Source organism: Atractosteus spatula, chromosome 5 (assembly GCF_055471065.1).
Source record: "Atractosteus spatula isolate fAtrSpa1 chromosome 5, fAtrSpa1.hap1, whole genome shotgun sequence".
Lineage (NCBI taxonomy): Eukaryota > Metazoa > Chordata > Actinopteri > Semionotiformes > Lepisosteidae > Atractosteus > Atractosteus spatula.
The window spans coordinates 5,524,919-5,552,633 of NC_142710.1; the positions used below are offsets into that span (position 1 = coordinate 5,524,919).

At 43.4% G+C, this 27,715-nt stretch overlaps 1 protein-coding gene across 1 annotated transcript; it reads right to left on the minus strand.

The window, feature by feature from the left end:
- Positions 1-5,437: 5,437 nt before the first annotated feature.
- Positions 5,438-27,646, minus strand: LOC148833668 (scavenger receptor cysteine-rich type 1 protein M130-like). The gene is made up of 20 exons (XM_088915312.1): positions 27,631-27,646; positions 26,851-27,165; positions 26,044-26,358; positions 25,596-25,739; positions 25,262-25,366; positions 25,046-25,108; positions 24,423-24,431; positions 23,943-24,008; positions 23,596-23,661; positions 23,188-23,253; positions 18,129-18,145; positions 16,819-16,894; positions 11,242-11,302; positions 10,988-11,127; positions 10,233-10,544; positions 8,433-8,747; positions 7,212-7,517; positions 6,404-6,652; positions 5,732-5,737; positions 5,438-5,568 (listed from the first exon to the last, which is right to left on the minus strand). Exons 1-20 carry the CDS (start codon positions 27,644-27,646, stop codon positions 5,438-5,440), a joined length of 2,778 nt encoding a protein of 925 aa, XP_088771438.1.
- Between the last annotated feature and the right edge of the window lie 69 nt (positions 27,647-27,715).

The window sequence follows — 27,715 nt, forward strand, 5'->3', positions numbered from 1 at the left end:
AAATAAAAAAAACGAGGGGTGAACTTATTCAATACAAGAATAATTACTTTAAAACAACATAGTGTAATTTAAAAAGTAGTTTACAAATCATTCACGAAAGAGCGTTACAGCACTTTTAAACATTATCTGTCGTTGCTGCTGTTCTTAAAGTTATCTCATAGTAGGAGCCATTGGGATCCAAACAAAAACAACATAGAAAATCTTTAAAAAAAAATAATTTATTAAAAAAAATAGAATTGCAGGTTCACCAATGATTTAGTAAAAACACGTCCGTTAAAATAATCAATGCTTTCGACGTATGCTGCGTATTACTTGGCTGCCATGTTTATAAGATAAAGCACCGCACACAAAAGAACGGTCTTGCTCCCTTCGGAAAATGTTGATTGCAGGGATTCGCAGAGGTGAATGAAGCCACTATAAGACACACACCCGCCCTCTGGTGGTACTACATGGAAATGTAGCATTCAACTTTAAATTTGAAGTACGGATCCAAGTAGACCTGTGTTGCAGTTAACAGACAGTATCGATTTACCCGCAACCTTGTCTGTCTTGACAGTGGAGTTGAAGTGAAACAGCCCTCCGGAGCTGCCCAGCCCCTTGTCTTTAAACACAGCTCACAGTGGGCTCTCGTGATTCATATCATAGTGTAACATACAACAAAAGCATAACATTCAATGTTTCAAATATAATACATCCTATAAGACACAGACTGGAAGTTATAAACCACCTCTTTAAAAGAAATGGAAAAATACATGAATCACAATTGTAACAAAACAAAGAGAAAATCCTATCAGTCCAGGACAGGACTGTGAATTTAGAACAGTGATTAGTACTTGATGTACATAGTTGTTCACATTTATTTCTAATCTTATAGATTTCCAAGTAGACTTTGAAAATTGGTTTAAAAGATATCTAAAATTATTTTCATAATTGAAATGGGACAGGATGAATTTCCATTGAACATTCTTGAAAAAAGCTGAGGAGCCTCTAGGCATCCATATCTCCCCAGGCCTGTCCTGTCTCTCCTCAGCCCTGTCCATTGGTCCTGCTGTCTGCTGTGTCTGGAGTGTTGCTGGGTCTCAGGGAGTTACTTGCTCTGCTCATACAGCTCATCATATTCATTGTCACCCTGGAGTGAAGGTTCTGAGGAGACTCCTCCAGACAAGATTGTCCCTGTAAGAGACAGAAACACTCAGGTTCACTACTTCAGTATTAGGCTGAATAATTTTTCACCTCAAGCTATGCAATTCTGGTGACAGCAGAATAATTCTCCTTATCAGTTCTGCAGATACTTAGAAACAGCTGTGGTTCTACCTGGTTCTGAGGTCCTGTCGTCCTCTTGGACGTCATCATAGTCCAGATCACCCTCAGTCAGACCTCCTGGAGAGAACAGAGACTGTCAGCTGGACAGTGGCTGAGAAACTATCATGACTACTGTATGTTGTAACAGTGTAGGCCTTGGGATTGCCGTTCACCAGCTAAGGGTCGATACCTCAAGAAGAGGTAGATAGGCAGTGTGTAGTCATCCAAAAAATTAGGGCTCTTCTCAAAAATTAGAAAGGGGGAGCCATGAGGCATTCTCATGCGATCAAGGCGAGAGAAACAATTCAGAGGGCTGATTTGGTGGTGTTAGTGGTAAACAGGGGATGATTCCTTCCACTGTGTCACACTGAATACACTCTATTGATCAAGATTTGAAGCAGATACACACCTGAACAATTTCCAAAATCTACCTCACGCACACTATCATGCCCATTTTTTTCATTTAATATCTTTCCTTTTCTAGAACCATAATGAAGTTAATACATTACATTGACTTATGTTTTATATATCGATAGTCCTTTGGGGCAGTGGTTCTCAAAGTGTGGTCCGCGGGCTGACCTAGTCATCTTTCTGAAAGCAAATCAATGCTGTTTAGGCCAGAGGAAAGAATATTGGTAGCGTGCTCTACACAGGGGCTCCCCCTAGGAGCACGGTTAAGAACTGCAAGTTGTAAACAGTTGGACTGTTGATCTGCATAGTAGGAGGCACTTGTGTGTTAGTCCTAGGTATCGGGGTTTCACCAGCCGTCAAGGGGACTGTGCGTGTCAGTAATGGGATGAGCACCAGCCTAGTCGTAGGCTTGGCTGGCTTGAGGGTTCTGCCGAAAGGGCAAAGTTTCCATTCATTCCTTGGCTGTACCCCTCTGTTGCCTTGGTGTTTTAATGAAGCTTGAGTTAAGGCGGACCACCTCGCCTCTTCATTCTCCCCATCAGCGCCTATAGCTTCAGTGTTTTAGTTTTATGCACCGCGAATGAAACAATGTCACACACTGAAAACGAGAGAGCAGTCTACTGCGTGGTTACGTTTTGATATGCGAGTGTGGTTTGACCACTGAACTTATTATTGTTTTAAAGAAGCAGTCGAAACTGAAGGGTTATTATAGACCACTGGCTCAAATCTGGGACTCTGAAACGCAAATATAGCGACGGCAGTGACAGTGCAAGTGCGAGTAAGATGCAGAATAGAAGTGAAAATGTGAGTGAGGTAATTTGTGAACCATACCGGTGTAGCGGCAAGGCTTATTAAAATACAGGAATTAAGTTTTCTGCTCCCTTGCCAGTCACTCTCTCCCTCATCTCAGTGGTGCCTGATACAGTTCACAATTAAGGTGTTTTCCAAGCTGATAGAGTGTCCTGATAAGGAACAGCTCCCCAATTCCTGAGATTCTCCAGCAACCTTAATAAATGGTCATCTGGTGCCTAAAAGTCAGAGATTCCAAGGGCAAGGTCAGAGTGCATGGTTACTCATCATCAGCCAATCAGGAACTGGTAGGGCAGGTTAACCCCACTCCAGGTAAAAGCAGGCAACACAGAACAGTTCCCAGGGGCAGCACAAGTTGGGAAGCGCAGAACAGTTCCCAAGGGAACACAGTTCCCAAGCAGAGGACATTCTCGCAGCGCGCCTCCTGGACATCCAGCATCAGGGCTCCTCCTAACATCCCCAGACTCAGCCCGGACCACCCCGTAACGGCCAGTGTGTCCGAGTGCCAGAACTTTCCTTTGTTCTAAGAGTCGAGAGAGGAGGTTGCCAGCGCATAACCAAAGGATCCACCCGAGGTTAGCACCAGCAGCAAGCCTCGTGAACAGGTCGGAACCGTGGACAGCTGAATCAGTATTCAGAACTAGCGCTTCATCAGGAACGAACCGGTCCTCTTCCTGACCTGCTGGGACCCACAGTCTTTTCTCCTGTGCACAAACTTTGCTAGTTTCAGCCAGCACTAACTAGCGAGTCTTCAGAGAGCATCAGCAGTGCATCGCAGGAACTTCTCTCCAGCTGCACCGAGCACTGCTTGGCACCGAGCCAGAGAGCGCTGACTGGACAGCAGCAAGCCTGCCACTGCTTCTTTGTCTGCAGGAGATCTGACTCCACACGATTGGATGAGTATTCGACTTCACTGCATTACCGCTCGAGAATTCAATTGTTATCCCAACCAGTTGATATCAATTTAATTCCTAAGAGTGATGTACTTGTTTTGAGTATCTAGTGTAGAAGTTGTAACCAAGTTCATTTACGAAACGGTCTAAATGAATGATATACTGAGCGTATGTCCCTCTTGGTATGTGTAACTCTTTGTGACTGAATGAAAATGCCTTTTGTATTCTGCTCACCCTCAGAATAAGATCTGTTTAGTTTATATGCACATTCTATGTATTAATAAATGTATTCTCGTGTATTAGTACCCGTGTGTGTGCGGTGTCTGAGTTATCCCGCAAGGCTGGATTCTAATACCATCAAAAGAATCATTTGGTGACTTACTGCCACAATTAAATATTGTCCCAGTAAATCCCTACATTACTGGTGCCTCGTGAGAGGATACTACACCAGCAGTGCTGTAATTCTAATTGTTCACAGCTGACATCACGCTTGCGTCAAAGTCAGTACTTCGCGGATCCACTGCGAGTTTACCGATACAGTGGGTGATGCTCACCTTCTGGCATATATCAGGTATGAGTATGTAGGAGGAGTACAATTTCTTTTTTGCCGATGTCTGTCAACCAACACAACTGGTGAGGCCATTTTTGAGTTGCTAAACAATTTCATTGTAAGTAATAAAGTTGACTGGACACAATGCGTCGGTATTAGTACTGATGACACTGGCGCTGGTAGGATGAAAGGCATGACTGCACGTATCAGAGAAGATTTACCATTGGCAGTAGCAATACATTGTTGCATTCATCGTGAACAACTGGCTGAGAAGAGGATGCCAGGCGGACTTAAAATGGTTCTGGGTGAGGCCTTTGATAAACCTTATCAAAGGACGCCTTCTGAACGCATGTATTTTTAAAGCTTTATGTGAAGAGATGGGAAGTGAGCACACCAAACTGCTTTTCCATACCGAAGAGAACCACTGCTTTAGAGGATACACTGCCTAGTGATCAGCTCTGCAGATGTTGAAAACCAGTTCTGACTCTACGTGGAACTGAGGTCTCTCCATTCTGCTTCACATCATCATAGACTAGATCATCCCCAGACAGACTCCCTGGAGAGAAGAAACTCAGGCAACTGTAACAAGCAGTGAACAGTCTCCACCATATATATAACCTCATACAGAGTTTCATACCAAGTTGTAATAATGAACCACAGGCGTTGTAAATATAGTTTTGCAATACTGTGTTGACCTTGAAGTTTCATCTGCTAAATTCTCCTTATTTGTGTATTACCCAGCACTGAAAATCTCTGACAGACAAGTGGTACAATGATCACAATCACTTCAGGCCCCAGCCTGTCTTACCTGGAGTTTTACTGTCCTCACCTGCCACATCATCATAGTCCAGCCCTCCAGAGAGATCACTCCCTGCAGCACAGAGATCAGACAGGACAGTCACTCCAGCTGCTGAGAGTCTTGTCTCCTCACTAGACTCCTTCTACTCTTCTAATAGGAATAATGTTTGCACAACTCACCCCAGCTTTGGGAAGAAGACAGTGATGAAGCAGATGGTCAGCTTACCTTTTCTGAGCTGTCTGTACTGTCCCTGCTGGTACAGCCTGTAGTCAATTTCCTCATACAGAGCATCCTGGTAGGGAAAAGAGGTCATTTCCCACCGAGCAATCTCTGATTGGAGATGGAAAACAGGCCTGTTAATGTCAGGACATCCCACAACTTCATACATTGACTGGTTATTGCCAGAAATCTAAGGCAGTTTCTCAGTCCCAATAACCAGAAACAAATCAGATTTAGAAACAGAAAAAAAAACTGAGCCAGTGTATATCAAATTGATCGGACACCATTCATCAATTATTCACTTCACTGTCAGATCAGAGCCAGACCAGTACTGTGGATGTGAGATCAGACACCACTGACCTGCTCCTGATCAGCACTGCTGTGCTGTCGAACACAATACAGAGTCTGACTGGTAGAGACAGTGGGGAGACCAAGCTCACCTTTCTGAAGGGCTCAGTTCCTCTGTCTCTGCCCACAGGCCAGGGCAGCAGCCACGAACAGCAGAGCTCCCAGGACGATGCAGACTGTCCACAGAGAGGACTGGCCTCCTGGAGCCTGAGGGGCTGGTCTGGGCTTTGGGTGATCTGAAACAGAGGGAGAAACATGCTGCTATTCTCGTCCTCTGCATTTTCCAAGTAGAGTATAAACTCATCCTCAAAGATCAAAGATGTGGATGATCTGATGTAAAGGAGATGTAAGTCACAAAAAATTACACCCGTTCAATCTGAAACTGTAATGACGACTCACGCTGACCTGGGGAGGACAGCAGTCACAGAGCTGGAGAGTGAATCCACTCATTGGGCTCTGGGAAGTCACTTTGCAGACAAGCAAGAGTGAGACCAAATGTACTGCACTGAGAGCAGAGGCAAGGTGAAGCTTATACTTTAACAGAGGGCATTTCCAAGAGATAAAGTTGAAGTAGCAAGCAAGATCTGAAGCTGGGAAGACAGCTGAGAGCAAAGTCAAGAACCCCTAACAAGTAAAGGTCAAGTAAAGGTCCACAAACCCAACAGTGAAGCTTAGCAAGGATCTGAGAAAGACTAAAGGGAGGGAAACCCAATGATTGAGCACCAGACTATTAGTTAATGAGGTAACTACTGATCATTTATAGGCAGGTAGTACTAATAAAGCTCCTAATCTGGGAGTGCGAACCTGTGTTCACATGGGTGTTACAAAAGCACAAAACAAATATGAAGCAAATGATGTGAAGGTGCCATTACATTGCAAGATGCTTTTGTAAGAAAGGGGTTCAGACATGATTGGAATTTTAGGTGCCTGACGTTTTGTAACAGGATTCATATTTGTTTGAAAATCATCTGGACAAGAGGGCGCTAGATCTCTCTTTGCACTCATCAGCACAGCGAACCCCTGCTCTCCTCTTGTGCTGGCAGTCGCTCTGCCCCAGTGCGGCGTGCTCACAGTGCCACAGGTGGAGTTCGCTGCCCCTGCAGTTCACCTCGTCCAGCCACACCGTCCCGTTCCCCTCCCCCCAGGAGGCCTCTGTCCCAGCGCTCACTGCCTCCCCACAGCCCAGCTGCCTGCACACCACCTGGGCGTCCCGCAGGTCCCAGGAGTCATCGCACACCGTCCCCCAGGAGCCCCCGTACAGCACCTCCACCCGGCCAGAGCAGTTACTGACCCCTCCCACGAGCCGCAGCCTCTCTGTCTCTGCAGGGAGAAGGGGACAAGAGAGTCAAGTCTGGGCAAACAAACAAAGCTCTCTTTGCATGAGGAAGGCTATATGCAAGGAAAATCTTGCAAAGAGAACATACACTGCACCCCTGCTCAAACCCTGTATAGGGGGCCCACCTTGTAGAGCAAATCTTTGCATGTGTGGCCTCCCCTTTCAACTAATATCATCCCCTGTTCATAAGAAAAAAGTTGGAGCCTCTGCATGACATGGTACAAATATACTATCCTGCAGACTAAAAAAGGTGGTGAAAATAAGTCTCCCATCACAATGTTACCTGGACAGTGGTGCTGATCTGGGTCTTCTGTACAAGGCCTTGGGGTTGTGGGGACTGGTTTATCTCTTTTACCTGGAAAGAATTTAATTAGAAGTTTGTAAGGTACTCTCTATTAAGCAAAGAGAATGAAATTGAAGTGTAATTAAAAGCATGTTAAGTCATTGTTGAAAGGTACATAATGCTTACTTTAGCACTTTTTCTTTTACTTTTACTTTTCTAGGAGCAGTAAAAAGAGAAGTTAAATCTGTAAAACACTGTACCTGTGCAAATTAACCCTGCTACTTCTCTGTCAGTACAGCTGTTCTCTCCCCAAGGGGAATGGGGGCACTGCCACAGTGACACATCATGCTTTTTACACTGAACATTGTCAAGCCATTTGAGACCTGACCCATCGGCAGGGGTATCAAATTTAACAAAGTCCCCACAGTTGACTTGGCGACATATCAGTGAAGCTGTGCGAGAGTCCATGAGGTTCTGACAGATGCTTCCCCAGGTGCCGTTGTAGAAGACCTCAGCTCTCCCTGCGCACTCAAACTGCTCGCTCACCAGCCTCAGCTGCTTGAACTCTGAGGAGAGAGACAGAGTCATTTGGTAATTAACTAAACAACATTGCATTAACTAATTACTAATTCAGCTAATGCTGTTGTCCACATCACCTGACATACATACTCATTTATATAACTGGCTAATTTATTGGAGAAAGGAGGAGTACAACAGCAGTGTCTCGTCTTTTGATTTGAACACACAACTTTCCAGTTATGAGTCCAGAATCCTACCCACTGTGTCACAGTGCTGCCCAGGGGAGAGAGGCAGACAGCAGGCACTGGACCTGATTGATCACAGCTGACAGTAAATAGCTGCTGCAGTAGCTGGTGATAAAAACCTGTTACACTGAACAAGCCATGGTGAACAGGCAGCAGAACTTTACAATCAGGTTGTAATATTAGTTATAAACTAAAAATAAGCTTTTTCCATTTGTGCCTATATTTCAAGAATGACCATTTATTTTTTCAGATTTTAGTGTTTTTGATGCTAAAACCTTGCATTCTTAAAACTTTTGATCTGGTAATAAATAATTAATTGAAATAATCTTTTCAATGTGTTGTGAGCCACACAGAACCCACTTAGTGAAGCAGCCCAAATGACTGATCGCTGAAGACCTTTTCCTTTTAATTTGTAATTATTTTTTCTGTTTAAAACTTAAAAACGCTATTCTGCACCATGCTCAGCCTCTTCAGTGTTGTCAGTTTCTTCAGCCAGCCTGCAAAATCTTTTTTCGAGCAGAAAGGGCAATTCATTTATGTGCTTGGTTTCCTAAATTTAAGTTTAAAACGTTCTAAGTGTACATCGAATTTCCCTGTTTTCTCATATAGTCGCGAACTTTGATTTCTACAATCTTCATCATGCTGATTATTGAATGTTCTTCCTTCACTGCAGATTAAAATTAGATCATTTGCTGATGAGGAATGTTGCTGTCACACCTGAGCACACTATGGTCACGTCCTCCTTGTGTCCGCAGTCGTGCTGACCCCAGGGTCTGGAGGGACACTCCCACAGAGACGACTCGTTCCCCAGACAGCCCACCTCGTCCAGCCAGATGGGTCCGGCGCCCTGGCTGAAGGACACTGGCGCTGGGGCGTGGACGGCCGTCCCAGACTGGAGCTGCCTGCACACCACCTGAGAGTCCGCCAGGTCCCAGGAGTCATCGCACACCGTCCCCCAGGAGCCCCGGTGATACACCTCCAGCCGCCCAGCACAGGGGCTCTCCGCCCCAGACAGCTGGAGGAGCCCGTGTTCTGTGGGAGCGGAAAACAGCAGGAACTCTGCTCACTCTTGTGTGTTTGAAATCTTTCACGGAGACCACAGGGAAGAAATCTCTCTTTGAACCACTAGCAGCGGGAGACCTCTGTTTCTGAACAAAGACTGAAGTGTTTTATTGACAATCCATAACTTGAAAAATTCACATTGAAATTGAGCAGCGAAATAGTTGGATCACAAGCAACTTATTTCCTTACTTGTCAAAATACTTTTCTTCTGAGAAAAACTATTTGTTTGCAATCACTCCCCTCTACTGTTTCGTATTGCAGCTAATTACCCTAAACTCCAATTCAGCAGTAGGAAAGAGAGGGTGGGGAGGACAACCGCAGTCTCATACAGCAGTACGTGGGGCAAAGAGAAAGAGAAGTTACAGGTCCCCTGTTTTATAGGGTTATGCAGAAGAAGCAATAGCAGACAAGTTTACTGGTGAGGATACAGTAGTGCAGTACAACACTGGGTGGGAGCCGAAAGATACATAGCTCCCCTCCCCTGGTCCCTCGCCAGAGGAAGACCTCAAACTCCCAGAAGTGAACTGGCCATCTTCTCCGCCTCTGCCTTTCTTCTGTCTAGCCATTCAGGTCAGTGTCCAGCTCAAACTTTCTTTTCAATGCCTCGCACAGGTCTTGCCTTGTATAACACTGCATTGTCAGCGGAGCTGTCTGGGTGTGGGTCTCACTTGGCTTCCCCAGATCGCGGCCTGTCTCGCTAGGCTTTCTCCACGAACCCAGGCATTTCCTGACTGCTGCTCCCTGTCACATTTCCCCTATCAGTCTGCTCTATCTCTGACACAGATGCCTCCCTCTGTTCATACAGCATTGAGTCATTTGCCCCCCCACTTCACGTGACTCAAACAGCTTTCTGAAATCTTTTCTCCACTTCACTCTCTATCTGTGCATAGGATCCACTGTCCAAGACCGGACCAAGTTCTGCTTCTTCTGAGCTTCAGCCCCAGTGAGCAGTCCTGATTCCCTCCCTGCTGTGATCTGGCATCTTGCAGGCTGGCGCTGGGAAAGAGAGGATGGGTTTATCCCAAGCCTCACACCAATGCAGCGAATGGCCTTACAGTATGTTTGGTGGCTGGAAATCGGCACAGAGGCTGGAGACAACCAAAGCGGGATTTATGGACTGCACTCTCCCATAGCAGGACAGAAAACAAAGAAGTGTCCACTATTTATACACTATTATATAGATATAGTACAGATACAGGAGAAGTAGAGGCACTTGAGGTGAAAATTGAAGGTGCAGTGATGCAATTCAATACAGGGCGAAAGCAGAACGCAACAATATTTTAAAAAAAAGTATAAAATATTAAAAACCATACCGATAAAAAGTAAACATTTTAAAACTCAGCAAGAAGGAGGAAATATTTAGTGGTTTTTTTTTCTTTTGTGAAACTCATTTCAGTTCTGTTAAACTACAACGTGTGTTAAGGACAGATGTGTTGTCCAGCAGATGGGACTCACTCTCACAGAGCACTCCCACGTCACTCCCGGAGCTACAGCTGACCGGCTGTGGGCGGCTGCAGTTCCCCAGGTGAGTCTCGTTCCCGGAGCACGAGACGCCCGAGAAGCACACGTCACTGCGGCCCGGCCCGTAGCGAGAGGAGCTGGAGCTCTCTAGAGCCGAACCGCAGCCCAGCTGTCTGCAGAGCACCGAGGCGGCAGAGTCTGTCCAGGACGAGTCCAGCAGTCGCCCCCACTTGCCGCTGGAGAAGACTTCCACCCGCCCGTCACAGCGCCCGGCTCCTCCCACCAGCCTGACCCCTCCCTCCGCTCCTGGCAGAGTCAGGCAATACAGGAGACAGACAGGAGTTTAACAGTGAAATAGAGCCCGTATCTAAATACTGTGGGAGGTTTAATCACTTCAGAATCAGAACATTAACAACACATCAACTTTGTTTAGATTAAACAGCTGTTTCAGAAACAGTGCAATATTCACTCAGCACTCTTCCTATACTGTATATCTTCAAATGCAAACATGCAATAATTGCTATTAAAATTGTGTGCATGTAAGTAATTAATTAACAATTATAATTTGTTTGATGTCAATATGTAATATCTATACATTCCACATGCATTAATAGTAATGAATCATATTTTTGGACACCAATTGACAGATCATATAAAAACGATGTAAGGTTACAATAGGCTCCGATAAAGTATACATTTAGCATGGACATACAGTACAAAAACAAAGTCCGGGAGGGAGGAGGACTCACCAGAGCAGACGACTCCCACATCTCTGCTGTGACTGCAGGAGCTGTGAGCCCATGGAGAGATGGGACAGTGTCTTAGCTCAGTCTCGGTGCCCTCACAGTCGAACACATCGGTCCACGTGGAGCCATTGCCCTGTCCGAATCTGGCCGGGCCCAGGACTGCTTCAGCATAGCCGCAGTTCAGCTGCTGTCAGAGGACTGTGGCGTCCCGGAGGTCCCAGCCCTGATCGCAGACTGTCCCCCACTGAGCCCCCAACTTCATCTCCACTCTGCCAGAGCACCGGTCAGGACCGCTGGCCAGCCTGAAGTCAGTGTAGCCTGGACACAGGACATGGGATACAGGTTATGGGACACGGGACAGGGCAGTGAGTGTACTGTAGATAGGAGAGCTTTCTGTTTTTCACATCTGTTTGTACAGATATGTAAGGTCCTGAAGATGATTCACCCATAGATAATACTGTAATTCAATTTCTATTTGTAGTACTTCATATTAACTTGAGATAATGCAAGTTTTTCATTCTTTCAAATAACCTGGAAATTAGAATCAAAACTAGTAATAATTTGCATGCAAGAATGTTTTTTTTTCTGTAAAAAAATAGTGCTTTAAATATGAAGACAACTCAAAATAAACCATGAAAAATTTTACTCACTTTAGTTCTGTGCAATATTTAAGATTGTCATTTTTAAGGTTTAAAGTTAAACATTGAAAGTTTCTTACCAAAACAGACAATCTTGATGTCATCTGCATGTGTACAGTTGTGCTGCTCTCTCTTCAGGACTGGACAGTAGATCAGTTCCTCTTCATTACCTTGACACTGAAATTTATCTGCCCAGAGAGGCCCAGTCCCCTGTCCTGAAGAGGCTCCTCCCAGCACAGCCCTGGAGACTCCACAGCCCAGTTCTCTACAGACCACGTCCGCGTCTCTGGAGTCCACAGACTGAGAGCACACTGACCTCCAGCTGCCTCCTCGATTCACCTCTAATCTTCCATAGCACATCCCTCCAGAGAGCCGGGTGGTCTCCCCTAATGGAAATTACTTTGTGTTTTTATTCAAATTAACACTGTGTTTTTGAACACATTTTATTTCTCTTATCTTTTGGAATATCATGTAAGTCACACAATATTACAGGCAGTTAAAATTGATTGATTAATTGATTAATTGATTCAATTTCTTTCAGATGTCAGCATTTATTTTGAATGTAATTGGGCTAATAAGGCAAATGTCTGGTGTATTTCTGAGTAGCGTAAACTGATTAAATAATGGCCTGATATTTTCTTTTATTGTAAAGATGTAACATTACTGTTGACGTACTGAAGAATTCCATTGAGTCATCATTTTGTCTTGAAAAGGAAGGGTTAATTGATTCTTTACTTACACAAAACAGAACATGTCATTTCATTTCTTTCTAAATTCATAAGATAAAAAAAGAAACATTTGTTTCTGCTCATTTGATTTGAACTTTTGTTCTATTAAACTGTGAGTTTTGTAATCTTAAACTGCCTCTGATGTTAAACATACAACTTCGAGAGCTATTATTACTAATAATATACAAGCTGAAACAACTTTGAAGTAATAATAAGACACCTGTTTAGGAAAGTCTAATTTACATTCATTTTTATCTGGGACTTTACTGTACCTCAATAAGGAAAAATAACATGCGATAGTGATACATTCATTCTCTACAATACTGAAGATTAGCATGTAAATGCTTTACCACATTGAATCACAGGGACAACACAGCTGCCTTTTGACCTTTTATTCATGATGAAAACATGAACATCCTCTCACCACTGCAGAAGACTTTGGTTCTCCCTTTTCTGCATGATTTTGTAACTTTTTCATCAGATTTACAGTCTTGCACAGCTGGTTCTCTTCCTGTACATTTAACTTCAGTCAGGACAAAAGAACTATTATCGTTGTAATAGTAGGAAACTAAAAAATCTCCACAGTTGAGCTGATTACATATAACTGTCCCCGTGGAACGAGTCCAGCCATCATGACAAATATTTCCCCATTTCCCGTTCTTAAAAACCTCCACATTTCCATGACAACGGTCACCATGTCCCACCAGTCTCAGATCCTCACAGCCTAGATCACAGAAAAAACATGACATTAGATTAACATAGAGATTAAGAATTTGAATAATTACAGTGTCCCTCTTTAGCAGTCTTGACAGGGCTCTTTGAAACTAGGATTGGAAGGATTGGAGTCCTGTCGTGTGCCTGTAGTGTACGAGTTTTGGGGAAACCTAAATTAACTTTTGATGTATTGTTGCTCTACTGTACACAAAAAACTATTTAGCTTTTATGATATAATCCCTAAGATATAATTATGATTAATCCATGCAAATCTGGAGAGCCCTTTGTTTGCAAATTACATACAGTGCAAGGATTCTGGGTTGGTACAGGTCTAGGACTGTTGAACAGATGTTCCCTACACACCCTGGAAACCCAATCTGGCAGAATTCATAGAAAGCCTTCCACACTTCCACACATTATGAGAAAGAAAAAAATCCTTAGGCTTAGTCTTGTGACACTTCTTAAAGATTTTTATTAGTGTTAGTTGTGGCATTAATAGTAATACATCAGTAGTAATAAATGTAGTTGCATTTACAAATCAGGATCCCTGAAAATATATCTTTCTAGAAGTACAGCAGTTACATAAAACCATGTTGAATTAAGAAATAAGTAGGAAAATCACCTCTCCTAAATGTCCTAATTGATGTTTAAAGATATTTAGACCTCAGTATGATATGATAATGATTCTATTTTAGATTTAATACTTCAGACACACTGGGATTATCTAAGAGATCCATCAGTTTTAATCATATTAAAACTTAATTATTCAACTGTCAACTGTCAACTGTCCACTCTCATGAGTCTGCCTTCACACACTGATCCAGTACCACACTGAAGAACAACAATTAAATAACAATTAGGGATAAATTGATCAGAACTCACCTGCTGACAGAAACATGATCAGGTCAAAGAGGAAAATAAGTGGAATCTTAAGGATTGTTTCCATCCTTGTCTGGGTCCTTGAGTGAAATCGACAATGTGCACTGATCTCATCCCGGGCTCTCGCATAGATGAACACCCTACATCACTCCTGCTACAAAGTCACATCCTCGCACCTGAGCCCACCAATCACAGACACACGCACCTTCTATAGGCAGAGAGGTGGAGCCCCACAGTTAGGGAGATGACCAATAGGAGCCCCTGATTTCAGCTCGATCCATATACAGCGACGACATTTCATTCTATTAGCAAAAACTTCTCCTACCACAGCTGCACTTTTGCAAAGTCTTTGAAGTCTTTTTTTTTGCCAAAGAAAAGATTATATACTTTTATAAATTAACCAAGATATAAAAGGCAGCATCTTGTTGAAGCTGATTATTTACAGAGTCAAAATTATAAATTACAACTGAAGTCTAGGTTCCTTTAGGATCAGGAAATTTAATTCTACTGTTTATTACATGATCTGCTGACTGTATTGATCTACTACAGAGTGATATAACTGTGACTGAATCCTGATCAGCACTATGAGGACTCATACAAACAAGACAGTCTGTTAAGTTTAGTGCTGGGTCTGCACCCTCAGTATCCCCATTTATACATAACATATCTGAATTACAGAATCATGACACTGACATTGGATTAAACAAAGCAGCAAAAAAAAAGATCAGTCTTCTGACATTTAGACCAATTTGTGAGCCACTTTTTCAAAAATTGCTCTAAATAGTTTTGCCAAGTTGCTGCAATATACGTCCACTTGTTGTCTCCGGGACTGAATATATCTTTATCAAAAATAGAAGGCAGGTTGCAAATTATAAAGCACAGAAAATACTGCAATGCCAACACGTTTGGAGGTGTTAAAGCAGTCTTCTTGCTCTCAACACTACAACAATAACGATGCTTTGTGATCTGTAGCCCGTTGGTTGTGTCCTTTTCCCTGGTGCCTCCTGTGAGCCTGCAGTGACTCTCTGCATGCTGTCTGCTCTGGGCTGCACTGCCAGCGAGTGTGTGCAGGTGAGGGAGTGCTGGATCAGCTCCCCATTGAGACACACAGTCCAGAGCAGAGGTCAAGCACAGTGTCTCATCCTGGAGCCCAAAGCTTAATGAATTAACACTTATATCACCAGGTCTTTAAAAGCAGGTATCCCCAAGGACATAAATAGAAAAGAAAAACATTTTATAGACATAAGAACAGTGATTCTTAGTCACTGTTCAAAGCATCACTGTCTTTATATTTTCATTTTAACATGAGCTTCTATTGACGTATTGGGTCATTTAGTAGCTTACTTCAAGTCTCATTCATAATTATTCAACTAGATTAGATAAATAGATTTTCATAGTTATTCAAATCTTTACGTTTTCATTCTACCACAATCACCTATTGACTTAATCAATCATTTACTGTCTTCAATCACCTTAATTATCACTGTCTATGTCTTTAGTTATCAAGTGGTTTGGTTTCCCTACAGAACCCGCAGGCCTGTAGCTCTCCTGGAGCAGGAGAGAGGATCACAGCAGCACATCTAAACACAGTGATAATAGATTAAAAAGATCACTACAGATCCATCTAGTATTGGACTGTAGAACAGCAATGAAAACAGAATTTGCTCCCTTCATAGTGCTGGTTGTATCTGAGGCACATTTAACATGCTTTAGTGATTTTTTTTATAAAGACAGTAGCAAAAACTCCCTGTGTTTAATGTCTGGAACTCATAGACCATCTTGTTTAAAAACACCTGTCAGATTGTAAAGATACTCGCAGAATCATTCTGTCAACTGCAGCTCGCTCTCTAGTGTGACTTCTACAGGAAACAGGCTTCTGAAGACAGAGGAAACTGTCTGTGTGTCTGCTTGTGTTAAAAGTGAGTCTTACAAGTAGTGATGTTATTGGTCACTGAAAGCATAATGGCACACAACCACTGTGGATGGTTTTTGCGACACAATGTGGTTTAAATAACACAAGAAATAAGGAATGATACCGTCAGCTTTAAATGGTACTGTAAATCCAGTACATTTCCTCATAGTATACGTACTATTATAATAGTATAAGTACTATTGACAGATCTGGCCATTCACATATTAAATTAATTCAACCCTTAGTTTTTTATTCAGACTACTTTTTTCAGAAAGGAGCTCTATCTCTGGAGTGAGAATTGTATGATTGATTTCTGGAAAAATTGTCTTTTTACAGAGTCTTCCTGCTTGAAGGAATGTACAGTTGTACACAGTAACAAACGTGTGAGGAGGGCAGCAGGTTTTGGAGGCTATATTGATGTTAAGAATGTATATAGTGGCCAGTGTCATTGTTAGTTTTGGTATGTTTTTGTTTCTCCTTGTGTCCACTTCCTCCCTCTAATCAAGGACTCCAAGCCTTCCTCGTGTGGATGTCACAGAGTAAGGAGAATGGATGTGGGGGCACCAGGTGTCAGGAGCTGTGAGATTTAAGTTGCATTGAAGAGCCAGTAAAAGTTGAGTGTTGATGCAGTTTCATGCCTTGTCCCGTGTTTCCTGCCCTGATCAAAGACCCTTCTAGCACAGACACTGAGCAATTACCACATCATTCATAAGCAGGCCTGAGTTTGCCCGTGATTGAGAGGAGCACCCAAAAAACAGAATGCAAGTGCATCGCCACAACTGGCCATCTATACACAGCCATTTCTGAATGTGCCCAGGGCAGTTAGCTCAGCCCACGCCCATAACATCACAGGGGTACTTCCACCCCCTGGGGGATGAGTCAACAGCCCTTGCTAAGAAAACTTCAAAAACCTCAGTGAGCAGAGAATGCTGGACTTATGGAGAAGGAAGGATTGTGGGATACTGCAGCAGTTGGACTCAGGAGGACTTGACTGGGAGCAGAGGAGGATGACCCCAGCATCGTCTTTTTCCCCTTGCACCTAAAAATCAGAGACAAACCGGGTAGAGGGGAGAAAAATAAGGGCGCATTGTTCGGACTGAGGAGGATACGTTAGGAGGCACGCCAGATTACTGAACAGAGCTGGTTCTGGAGAATAATGCTCCTGGACTTTTTTTTCTGCGACATTTTGGTTTGATTACTGGGGACCAATTGGGCTATAGTTCTGATTTTGATTGGGTTTCCTTTGAACTTAGTTTTTGTATGATGTGCGGTGGGTGTTGCATAGACAGCGGTAAATTTTGCAACCACTAGAAAATAAAAAGGGCACTTAAACAATACTAGGGGCTTAGTGTCTGTGGCTGGTCTGTTCGTGCACTGGTCATTCTAGAAGATAAGTAGAACTTTTGGCAAGGGTGGAAGGATACCTCTATTTATAACTGCTAGGTGTCATAGTTATCAACATAACAAATGCAGATTCTGTATTTAGGGGTCACCCACTCCATGACAGCCCTCTTAATTTTTGGCAGGATCTCCCACAAACACCGGATGCAGACATGGGCCAGCCAGGGGGTTTAGAAGAGGGACAGGAGAGTTAGAGGAGGTTCCATGGCCCCCGTGGTGTAGTGTGGCCATGCTTTACATGGTCACATGGGACTTAATGTTAGAGGAGGGAAGGGAGCAAGACAGAATGAGTGACTGATGAACCCAAAGATAAGAAGTAAGAGGTTGAATTGTGGGACAGTTTCAGTAGATTAGCTGATGGGAAGGTTTTTTAATGTTTTTTTTTGTAGAAGCAGTTTTAGAGAAAAACTGATGGTCCTGGAGAGAAAGTGTTTTGAGGTTGGTGAGTGGACTAGTTACCCAGATATATAATGAAGACAGGCTCAAGGAATTACTTGGAGCTCAAGAAGAGCTTAGGCTTTTGTTTTAGTTTCATGGGGCCCACCATAGTGTGAAGGCACATTTCTCAGGAAAGTCACAGATGCTGCAAGGGAGGTGTGGTGGCAAAATAGTTTGTAGGCCCTTTGATACTGTCTGGAGAAGCTCTGTATGCTGCAGGATAGAGTGACTGGGGATTATGGGGTCCATGAGAGTATGCCTTCATGACAGTAAAGGTGTACCACCCATGTGCTGCCAAGGAGGTGTAGTGTTGAAAATGGTTTACAGGTTCTGTGTTACCTCCTGGCATGCAGCCTGGGAGACCCTCTGCATTGCAAGGGAGGCTTATGGCAATCAGGGATTATGAATCCACATTACTGTAGAGAAAAACGGACCTGGGAGCACTGGGAAACTGCGAAAGAGGCAGATGGGTTATTTGGAGAACCATGGTTACTCTAGGCAGATGGATCCTGGAGCTCTGTGGGCCACAGATGTGATTTAATTTGTTGCAGCCAGAAACCAGTAGATAAGTCTGAACCGCAAAAGGATTCCAGGGAAGCAGGTGCAGGACAAGGAAAATCTGAGAAAGCGCAGAAGACTTCAGAGACAACTGACATAACAGCAGCCTGTGGATCGACAATGGCAGAGTCCACAGACTGGGGAAACAGCGAGCTGGGGGAAGGAGAGCCAGGGACACCGGACTGGACAACAGTTAAGGTCCAAATGAAGAAATGGAAAGTGCTAACGGGTAAAAGAACAAGGGAGTTTTCAGAGGGTTGTCCAGTGAGGGAGAATGACAAAGTGTCGGTATACAATTGATTCCAAAGTCTGATAGAATTAGGATCTGAAGGGGTATGAAATGCATGTGTTATGAAGGACGACAGTGTGTGTGAGTCGAGGACAAGTGAGGGAAGCTGAAGGTATGAAGTATGAATAGGAAACAATCGAGAACACTGGTCTTATCTCTGTCACGCCCTCTGCAGCCAGAGGGCGCTCCTTCTCTGACCTGTCCCTGGTTTCCGGTCTGCTGTCCTTCCGGTCCCTCTCTTTCCCTTGGGCTATATATTTCCGGGTCTTGCACTCTGTCCTCGCTCAGCATTGACGTTCGGATGTCCTGAGACCCGCCTAGCACCAGGGCGCCCCACGTCCGCTCCCTGAGGGCATAGGTTTCTATACGGCATTCCTGAACTCTTTGCACTATGAGCCCGGGCCTTTTTCCGGTCTCGCCGCTACGCATATGGGTCTTTTTCCGCTCTCCTGCTCCCCACGGTTAGTCCCTTTGGACATCCGTGACAATCTCTTGCAATTAAATGATGTTCTATAATGCTTGTTGACAACTTTTGATCCCACCGACTAAGTTTCGGCATAAAATTACTGTGCTGTGTACGGCACCATCCAGGCCCCAGAGAGTTTCTGAAAAAAAAAAATTCAGATAATTCAACAAAACCACCCGTCCTAAACCTGGCTTGGGCCAGAAATAATAGCACTGAGCATAAAAATTGTCTCAGTAGTGTGTGAATGCTAACCCTAACCCTACCTGGGGTTCCATCTGAGCATTTCCGCGATCTATACCTGAGCCTCTCCGGGCATCAGATTTTGACATGTTCCCCAAAACTAAAGGTATGAATAGGAAACAATTGAGAACACTGGTCTTATCTCTTGCAATTAAATGATATTGTATAATGCTTGTTGGCAACTTTTGATCCCACCGACTAAGTATCGGCATAAAATTACCGTGCTATTCATGGAGCCATCTAAGCCCCAGAGAGTTTCTGAAAAAATAACTTCAGATAACTCTACAAAACCGCCTGTCCTAAACCTGGCTTGGGCCAAAAATAACAGCACTGAGGTTAAAAATGGTCTCAGTAGTGTGTGAATGCTAACCCTAACCCTACCTGGGGTTTCACCTGAGCATTTCCGCGATCTAGACCTGAGCCTCTCTGGGCATCAGATTTTGACATGTTCCTCAAACATAAAGGTATGAATAGGAAACAATTGAGAACATTGGTTTTATCTCTTGCAATTAAATGATATTGTATAATGCTTGTTGACAACTTTAGATCCCACTGAATCAGTTTCGGCATAAAATTACCACGCTATTCATGGAGCCATCCAGGCCCCAGAGAGTTTCTGAAAAAAAAATTTTCAGATAACTCTACAAAACCTCCCGTCCTAAACTTGGTTTGGGCCAAAAATAACAGCACTGAGGTTAAAATTGTCTCAGTAGTGTGTGAATGCTAACCCTAACCCTACCTGGGCTTCCAACTGAGCATTTCCGCGATCTATATCTGAGCCTCTCCGGGCATCGGATTTTGACATGTACCCGAAACTTAAAAGTATGTGTATGAAACAAGCAAAAGTACTGATAAAAGGTTTTCCAAATTTATTAAATTCAATAACGTTTTGTTAAAACTTTTGACTCAGTTTTGGGATACTGTTACTGAGCAGTGCACATTCAGTAATTGGATCCCAAAACTGAGTGAGAGAAAAAGTTTTAAGAAAAGCTGATCTAATGTTTATACACTCTTAGATTTCTCATTTAAAGTGCAAATTGCATCTTGTCCTTAAGCTGACTCGGGCCCCAAACTACAGCACTAAACGTGATATTGACAGACAGCAGCCTTGGAGGGGGACCTCTATTTAAAACCACTGTCTGTGAGAGCTTCTGGAGCACTTTGAACTCCTGCCTGAAAAATCTAGAACTGAACAACACATTGATTGATTGATTGATTGATTGATTGATCGATGCCCATGATAATCGGTTTACCTATTAAATATGTTCAAACTGAACACTTTCATGGGAGAAACTTGATTACATTAGAACCCATCCCTGCCAAATAAGATTCATTTTCAGAAGGCTTGCTTTTCACAAATTCTATCACAAAAGATTAACTGTAAAAATATAACCAATAAACCTTCATGGAAATGCGTGACACTGGATAATTATCACAGCTCTGTTCCGTTTTCATTTTGAACATAAATACACCTGGGAAATAAACGTTCTAGAATAGTACTGTTGTACTTGTTGTAGATTACTACTTTATCTCTGGAATTCTGTAATAAAGGCACAGACTTCCAGATTCAGGCACAGTTTCTTCCCACAAGCTGTCGGATTACTGACAGATCTAGCTCTACCACTGGCTCACACTGGTGTTTTTTTTCTCACACTGCTTGTCCAGCTTTTATGACTTTAATGTCTATGTATTGGTGCATACATGCAAATAAGCATTTCATTGCACTTGTGCATGTGACAAATAAACTGACCTGAACTGAATTCATCTAAGCATGAAAGCAATAGATCTCAGGAGATAAAAGTTTTGATAGGAGCCCCTGCTAATTTAACGCTGGTAATATAAAGCAACACTGTTTTTAAAACAAAGTAAACCTTACTGAGAATGGAAAAACAAACACATTCTCACTGTTCTAGAATTCTTTGTTAATGGCAGCAAAATAACAAGAAATTAAACTCAGCACATGACAGATATACTGTAGAAGTAACAGAGTTCCTCTTCTTCAGGAAGATATAAGAAGTCCAGGAAGATACTAATGGTTTTATTTAACAGAGGTTCAAGAGGTTCAGGAGGAAATTAAATTCTAATCTTGCACTTCAGATTTCATCCACAAAAATACTCCCTGGCTGCCCACATCTTTGGACACATCTTTTCTTTTACCCCTCCCTCCACCCCAACTTCGCCATTCCATCTGCCTCCCAGGTTCATTCCTCGAGTTGTGACAGCACTGGTTTTCACAGTATTAGGTATTTTGTCCCTTAAAGACCATCATTATTCATCGTGAATAGAATGAGACCAAACTTCTAAATATGGGGTCTACAGAAAAGACAAATGTCTTTTCCAATTCCAATGTCTTGGAATTACGTTTTAGGATATGGCTGTCTTCTGTAGAGACATGCAGGGTTTTGCTTGCAGGTAGCAAAAACAAACTATAATTACAAAATGGGAAATACTGAGCTAGAAGAGGCTAATTATGAAAAAAAGTGTTTATGTTGACGCATGATTTACATCTTTTACACAATGTGAGAAAGCAATTGAAAAGGCGACAAAATGCTAGGATACAAAGTTTAAGAGCACAGAATTTAAAATAAGAGAAGTTATGTTAAATTTGAATTAACATAATATGAATTATGTTAAAATTGTACAACTCACTGATAAGTTCACATTTAGAATATTGTGGTCAAGTTCTGTCAACACACTACAGAAAAGATAGTGCTGCTCAGAAAGTACAGAGAAGAGCTCCATGAAGCTGGGCCACTACAAACAGCACAGACGATGAAACCCATCGTTATCAAAACCGCGTTTGTCAGTGCTCCATTTATGCTGATTTGTGCCACTGAACATAGCGTTTGCACTGCTTTCATTTCGAGATACTGTATGTAATGTAACATATTACCAATAAAAATTGAAGAAGTGTCATGTAAAATCATTCATAAAATGTAACCTCTTAAACAAACATTATTCAGATTTAACTCGAATTAGATTATCAATATGTATTTTGTAACATGAATAAAGAAATCATATTACTTATTAAACTCTTTAAATATTAGGATCTTCCAATGGATTTAACATCCTACTTTATTTTACACACTCAAATATGGACAAAAAAGTATATTTCTAATAGATCTGTTATCAATTATGGGGAGATACCATACCCATTAAATGAAATGGTCAAGATCTTACAGAAGGGAAGTATATCTCCAGTAAAAAGAGTTCGTTTTGTTGTGTTGAACAATAGAAAATATTATTTCAACTGCAGCTTTGTCTGTCCTGACAAGGTATAACATATTGTATGTCAAGAGCACAAATGAGTATAATAATGAATGAAACACAATTGCAACACAAGAAAGAACTGATTCTGACAGTCCAGGACAGGATTGTGAATTAAGGTACAAAAGAGTGAATTTTTAAGTGTGGGGTGAGAACAGTGATTACCTTTGGTTCATATTTCACGTTTACTTTCTCAGATTTCTGAATAGTACAGTATGCACATGGATAAAATAGTCCAAAATTATTTCCATCATTGAAAGAGGAAAGGATTAACTCCAGTAAATACAGTAAATATAAATCCCATTAAGGCTTTTTGTTCTAAAGTTGAGTAGCATTTTGATATCCACATCTCCACAGTCCTGTCCTGTCTCTCCTCAGCCTTGTCCATTGGTCCTGCTGTCTGCTGCAGGTCTGCTGTGTCTGGAGTGCTGCTGTGGCTCAGGGGGTCACTTGCTCTGCTCATAGGGCTCATCGTATTCATTGTCACCCAGGAGTGAAGGTTCTGGGGAGACTCTTCCAGACAGGACTTTCTCTGCAAGAGATAGAAACACTCAGGTTCACAACTTCAGTATTAGGCTGAATCATTTCTCAGCACAAGTTACACAATTCTAGATAAAGTAGAGTGATTCTCATTATCAGTTCTGCAGATCTTAAGAAACAACTGTGGTTCTACCTGGTACTGAGGTCTCATCTTCCTCTTGGACATCATCATAGACCAGATCACCCTCAGCCAGACCCCCTGAAGAGAAGAGAGTCACCTGGAGAGTTACTGAGAAATTACTACACAGTATCACTCAGAACATACTATTAATCAATATGTTGATGTGTGTACACTAATGATCAAAATCCTGACTACACACCACCAATCATTATGTTGACTAGACACATTACTGAACACAAAACCTACCTCATACACACTTCATGCTCTTTTCATTAAATATCTTTCTTTTCTCAAAATCATGATAAAGCAAATTATACTGAGTTTTGTTTTATACATTTATAATCACTTAGAGGACACACAGTTTTCTGATCAACTCTGCACATGTTCAGAAATACTTGTTAATCAATAACCTGACTATACCTGGTAATAAGGTCTCTTCGTCCTCCTTCACATCATCATAGCCCAGATCACCCTCCGTCAGACCCTCTGGGGAGAAAAGAGTCACCTGGAGAGTTACTGAGAAACTATCATCACTGTATCACTGAATACACACTACTGATCAATATCTTGACAATACACCACTGAACAATTTCCACAATCTAAACCATACACACTTTCATGTTCCTTTTAATTAAATACCTTTTTCTATCCCAAAATCACTAGGAAGTAAATGACATTGACTTATGTTTCATATAATCATAGTTCCTTAGAGAATATACTGCCTAATGATCAGCTCTGCAGATGTTCAGAAACAGCTGTGACTCTACCTGGAACTGAGGTCTCTCCATCTTCCTTCACATCATCATAGTCCAGAACATCCCCAGACAGATTTCCTGGAGAGATGAGACTCAATTAACTGTATCCGCAAGCAGTGACCAAAATCTGCACAATGCATATATGTCAACTCATATAAGGTTTCGTATCCAGCTTCAATAATAAACCCCTGTTGTTGGATATGTAGTTTTGAGGTATTCTTGATCTTTAGTACGTTGGGATGGATATTTTGCAAGAGATACCTTGCACAGGATGACAGAGGCACCCTAATTTGGTAAAACCAGTAGAATCGACCATCAAGACTTTCGGAAGTAGGTGTCAGGATCGTAATCCCTCCTCTTAAGGGCACTCGGCCCTTTCGTATTTTAGTTGATTATGTGCACCTGCCCCCTGTTTTGTCTCCTTATTTAAGCCTGGCCCTCTCACTATTCCCGGCTCTGCATTGGAAGACAGATGCCCAGAAGCCCACCTACCAGCGGGTCCTGGAGAGACCCGACAGCATAGGCTTCATCATGGCATCCTGACGTGCTGAGTCTGGCGCTTGGAGCACCTGGCCTCATTACTGTTTTTATCCTCCTGACTCCCTGTCCCTGTTCCGGATCTCATTCCAGTTTTAATCTTGTCTGTCTCAGATTGGATCTCCCGGCTCCTGGATCCTGGACTACGCCCTGGTTTCCCCTTTGGACTATCTTAGGACTTGTTCATCTGTGCCACGCCTCCTGAGCACCAGATTAAAGCCGTCACGCTCCCCTGTCTGTCATCTTGTCCTGCTCCTGCTGTGTTTCCCTTGAAGTCCTATTCCAGTCACTTCCAGATTATACCGTCTGCATAGGGTCCACAATACGCACTACTCAGGAGTCAGGACCGGCTCCCGTGACAGTAGGAGGAACCTTGAATACCTGAAGTACTCAAGTACCTGATGTGGAAACCTCAGAAAAGCACCTCAACTCCACACAGAAGGCACATTCAAATTGCAATTACTCAGCAGTGGTGCCCTTGCTAAATCTTCCTTATTCATCTACAAACTAGCAACAAAATGCTCCCAGATATGAATGGTACAATAATTAAACTCACTTCAGGCACCTGCCTGACATACCTGGAGTTTCATTGTCCTCATCTGCCACATCATCATAGTCCAGCCCTCCAGAGAGATCACTTCCTGCAGCACAGAGATCAGACAGGACAGTCACTCCAGCTGCTGAGAGACTCCTCTCCTCACTAGACCCCTTCTACTCCTCTAACAGGAATAATGTTTGCACAACTGACCCCAGCTTTGGGAAGAAGAGAGTGACGAAGCAAATTGGCAGCAAACCTTTTCTGAACTGGCTGTGCTGTCCCTGCCGGTACAGCTTGTAGTCGATTTCCTCATATAGAGCATCCTGGTGGGGTAAGGAGGTCTTCTCCCTTTGAGCAATCTCTGATTGGAGATGAAAAACAGGCCCATTATTGTCAGGACAAATGTCACAGTGTATCTTTCTGAATCAGGGCAACAGTCACCATTTCTTCACTTCATTGTCAGATCAGAGCCAGACCAGTACTGTGGATGTGAGATCAGACACCACTGACCTGCTCCTGATCAGCACTGCTGTGCTGTCGAACACAATACAGAGTCTGACTGGTAGAGACAGTGGGGAGACCAGGCTCACCTTTCTGAAGGGCTCTGTTCCTCTGTCTCTGCCAACAGGCCAGGGCAGCAGCCACGAACAGCAGAACTCCCAGGACGATGCAGACTATCCACAGAGAGGACTGGCCTTCTGGAGCCTGAGGGGCTGGTCTGGGCTTTGGGGGATCTGAAACAGAGGAGAAAACAGGCTGATTTTTTTTTTCTGAGCATTTTCCAAGTTGTCTATGGTGGAGATGATCTGATGCAAAGGAGATGTCAGTCACACAAAGAATCACTGAGTCAAGCTTGAAACCATATGAAGCAAAGTATGTGAAAGTTCAGACCCCACTGAACTGCGAGGTGTTTTTATAACGATGAGGTTTTGAAGTTAAGGTCCCTGATATATTGTATTGTTAACTGTAGAAAACAGGGCTCAGAAATGTTTGAAAATGATGTATTAAAGATGCCACTAGCTCTCTCTCTGCACTCACCAGCACAGCGAACCCCTGCTCTCCTCCTGTGCTGGCAGTCGCTCTGCCCCAGTGCGGCGTGCTCACAGTCCCACAGGTGGAGTTCGCTGCCCCTGCAGTTCACCTCGTCCAGCCACATCGTCCCGTTCCCCTCCCCCCAGGAGGCCTCTGTCCCAGCGCTCACTGCCTCCCCACAGCCCAGCTGCCTGCACACCACCTGGGCGTCCCGCAGGTCCCAGGAGTCATCGCACACCGTCCCCCAGGAGCCCCCGTACAGCACCTCCACCCGGCCAGAGCAGGCGCTGGGGCCACCGGACAGTTTTATCCTCTCCGGCTCTGGGTGTGACAGAAGTAAAAAGAGATTATAGACAGATACTACTGATGATTTTAAGCAGAAGACTTGTTGCAAATTAAAACAAATGAAAAAATCTAGTTACTACTGTAGCAAACACGGTAGTTCTTATTCAAATGTTATTGATTTCAAATCCATTTTCAGCAGAGGGTTTCACTCATCTCTTTTCAATGTGTCAACTAAAGCTGAGCAGGTCATAGTACAGCTGTGCAGGTGAACCAGGCTGTGATCTGGGGTAAAGTTTGCTGTTAAACTGAAAGTAATACCAAGTCCTTAAACTAATGAAGAAGACAGACATACACTCTGCACTTACAAATCGACACTTTCTAAGTGTAGATTCCTAATACATAAGTAGCTGCACTGATAAGCCTCTTGCTATGCTGTGTTGTACTACTGGATGTGATCAGGATGGAGCCTCTAGTTTCTCCAATCCTGATGTGTCCTAGTTACAGCACTCGCTGTGCAATCAGACTCACTGGCACAGGACACTCCTGCATCCTCTTTGTGGCGACAGTCGCTCTGCCCCAGTGCGGCGTGCTCACAGTCCCACAGGTGGAGTTCGCTGCCCCTGCAGTTCACCTCGTCCAGCCACACCGTCCCGTTCCCCTCCCTCCAGGAGGCCTCTGTCCCAGCGCTCACTGCCTCCCCACAGCCCAGCTGCCTGCACACCACCTGGGCGTCCCGCAGGTCCCAGGAGTCATCGCACACCGTCCCCCAGGAGCCCCCGTACAGCACCTCCACCCGGCCAGAGCAGTTACCGACCCCTCCCACGAGCCGCAGCCTCTCTGTCTCTGCAGGGAGAAGGGGACCGAAGTCAAGTCTGGGCACACAAACAAAGCTCTCACATCATATCTGGTGGATTATTTTGCATGAGGAAGGTAAATTCCAAAACCATGCAGAGAACATACACTGGCATACCCTGCCAAAAACCTGTTTGTTGGACTCAACTTATACAGCAAATTTATAAGGAGTGGCCCCATTTTCAACTTATGTTGTCCCCTGTCTATAAGAAAAGCGTGTGAGCCTCTACTTGACATGGCACATACAATACCTGCTACCCAGCATACTAAAAAAGGGGTAAACAGAAGTCTCCCATCACCATGATGTTACCTGGACAGTGGGGCTGATCTGGGTCTTCAGTACAAGGCCTTGGGGTGGTGGGGGCTGGTTTATCTCTTTTACCTGTAGTAAATTTAATTAGGTTTCTGTAAGTACACTCTAGTGAACTAGTAAAAGGAAATTAGAGTAGAATTTACCAGCATTTGTGGTCATTGTGGAAATGCTTTGAAAATCAGGGAGCAGTGAAAAGAGAAGTTAAATCTGTAAAGCACTGTACCTGTG

Bases quoted from the DNA above. Each gene is read 5' to 3' on its own strand.
- LOC148833668 (XM_088915312.1), bottom strand. The intron at 10,545-10,987 runs GTGAGTCCTCCT...TGACTCTGCCAG, and splicing joins TGTGGGAGTCGTCTGCTCTG to GAGCGGAGGGAGGGGTCAGG. The intron at 7,518-8,432 runs GTGTGACAGCAA...CTCTCTCCTCAG, and splicing joins CGTGACCATAGTGTGCTCAG to AGTTCAAGCAGCTGAGGCTG.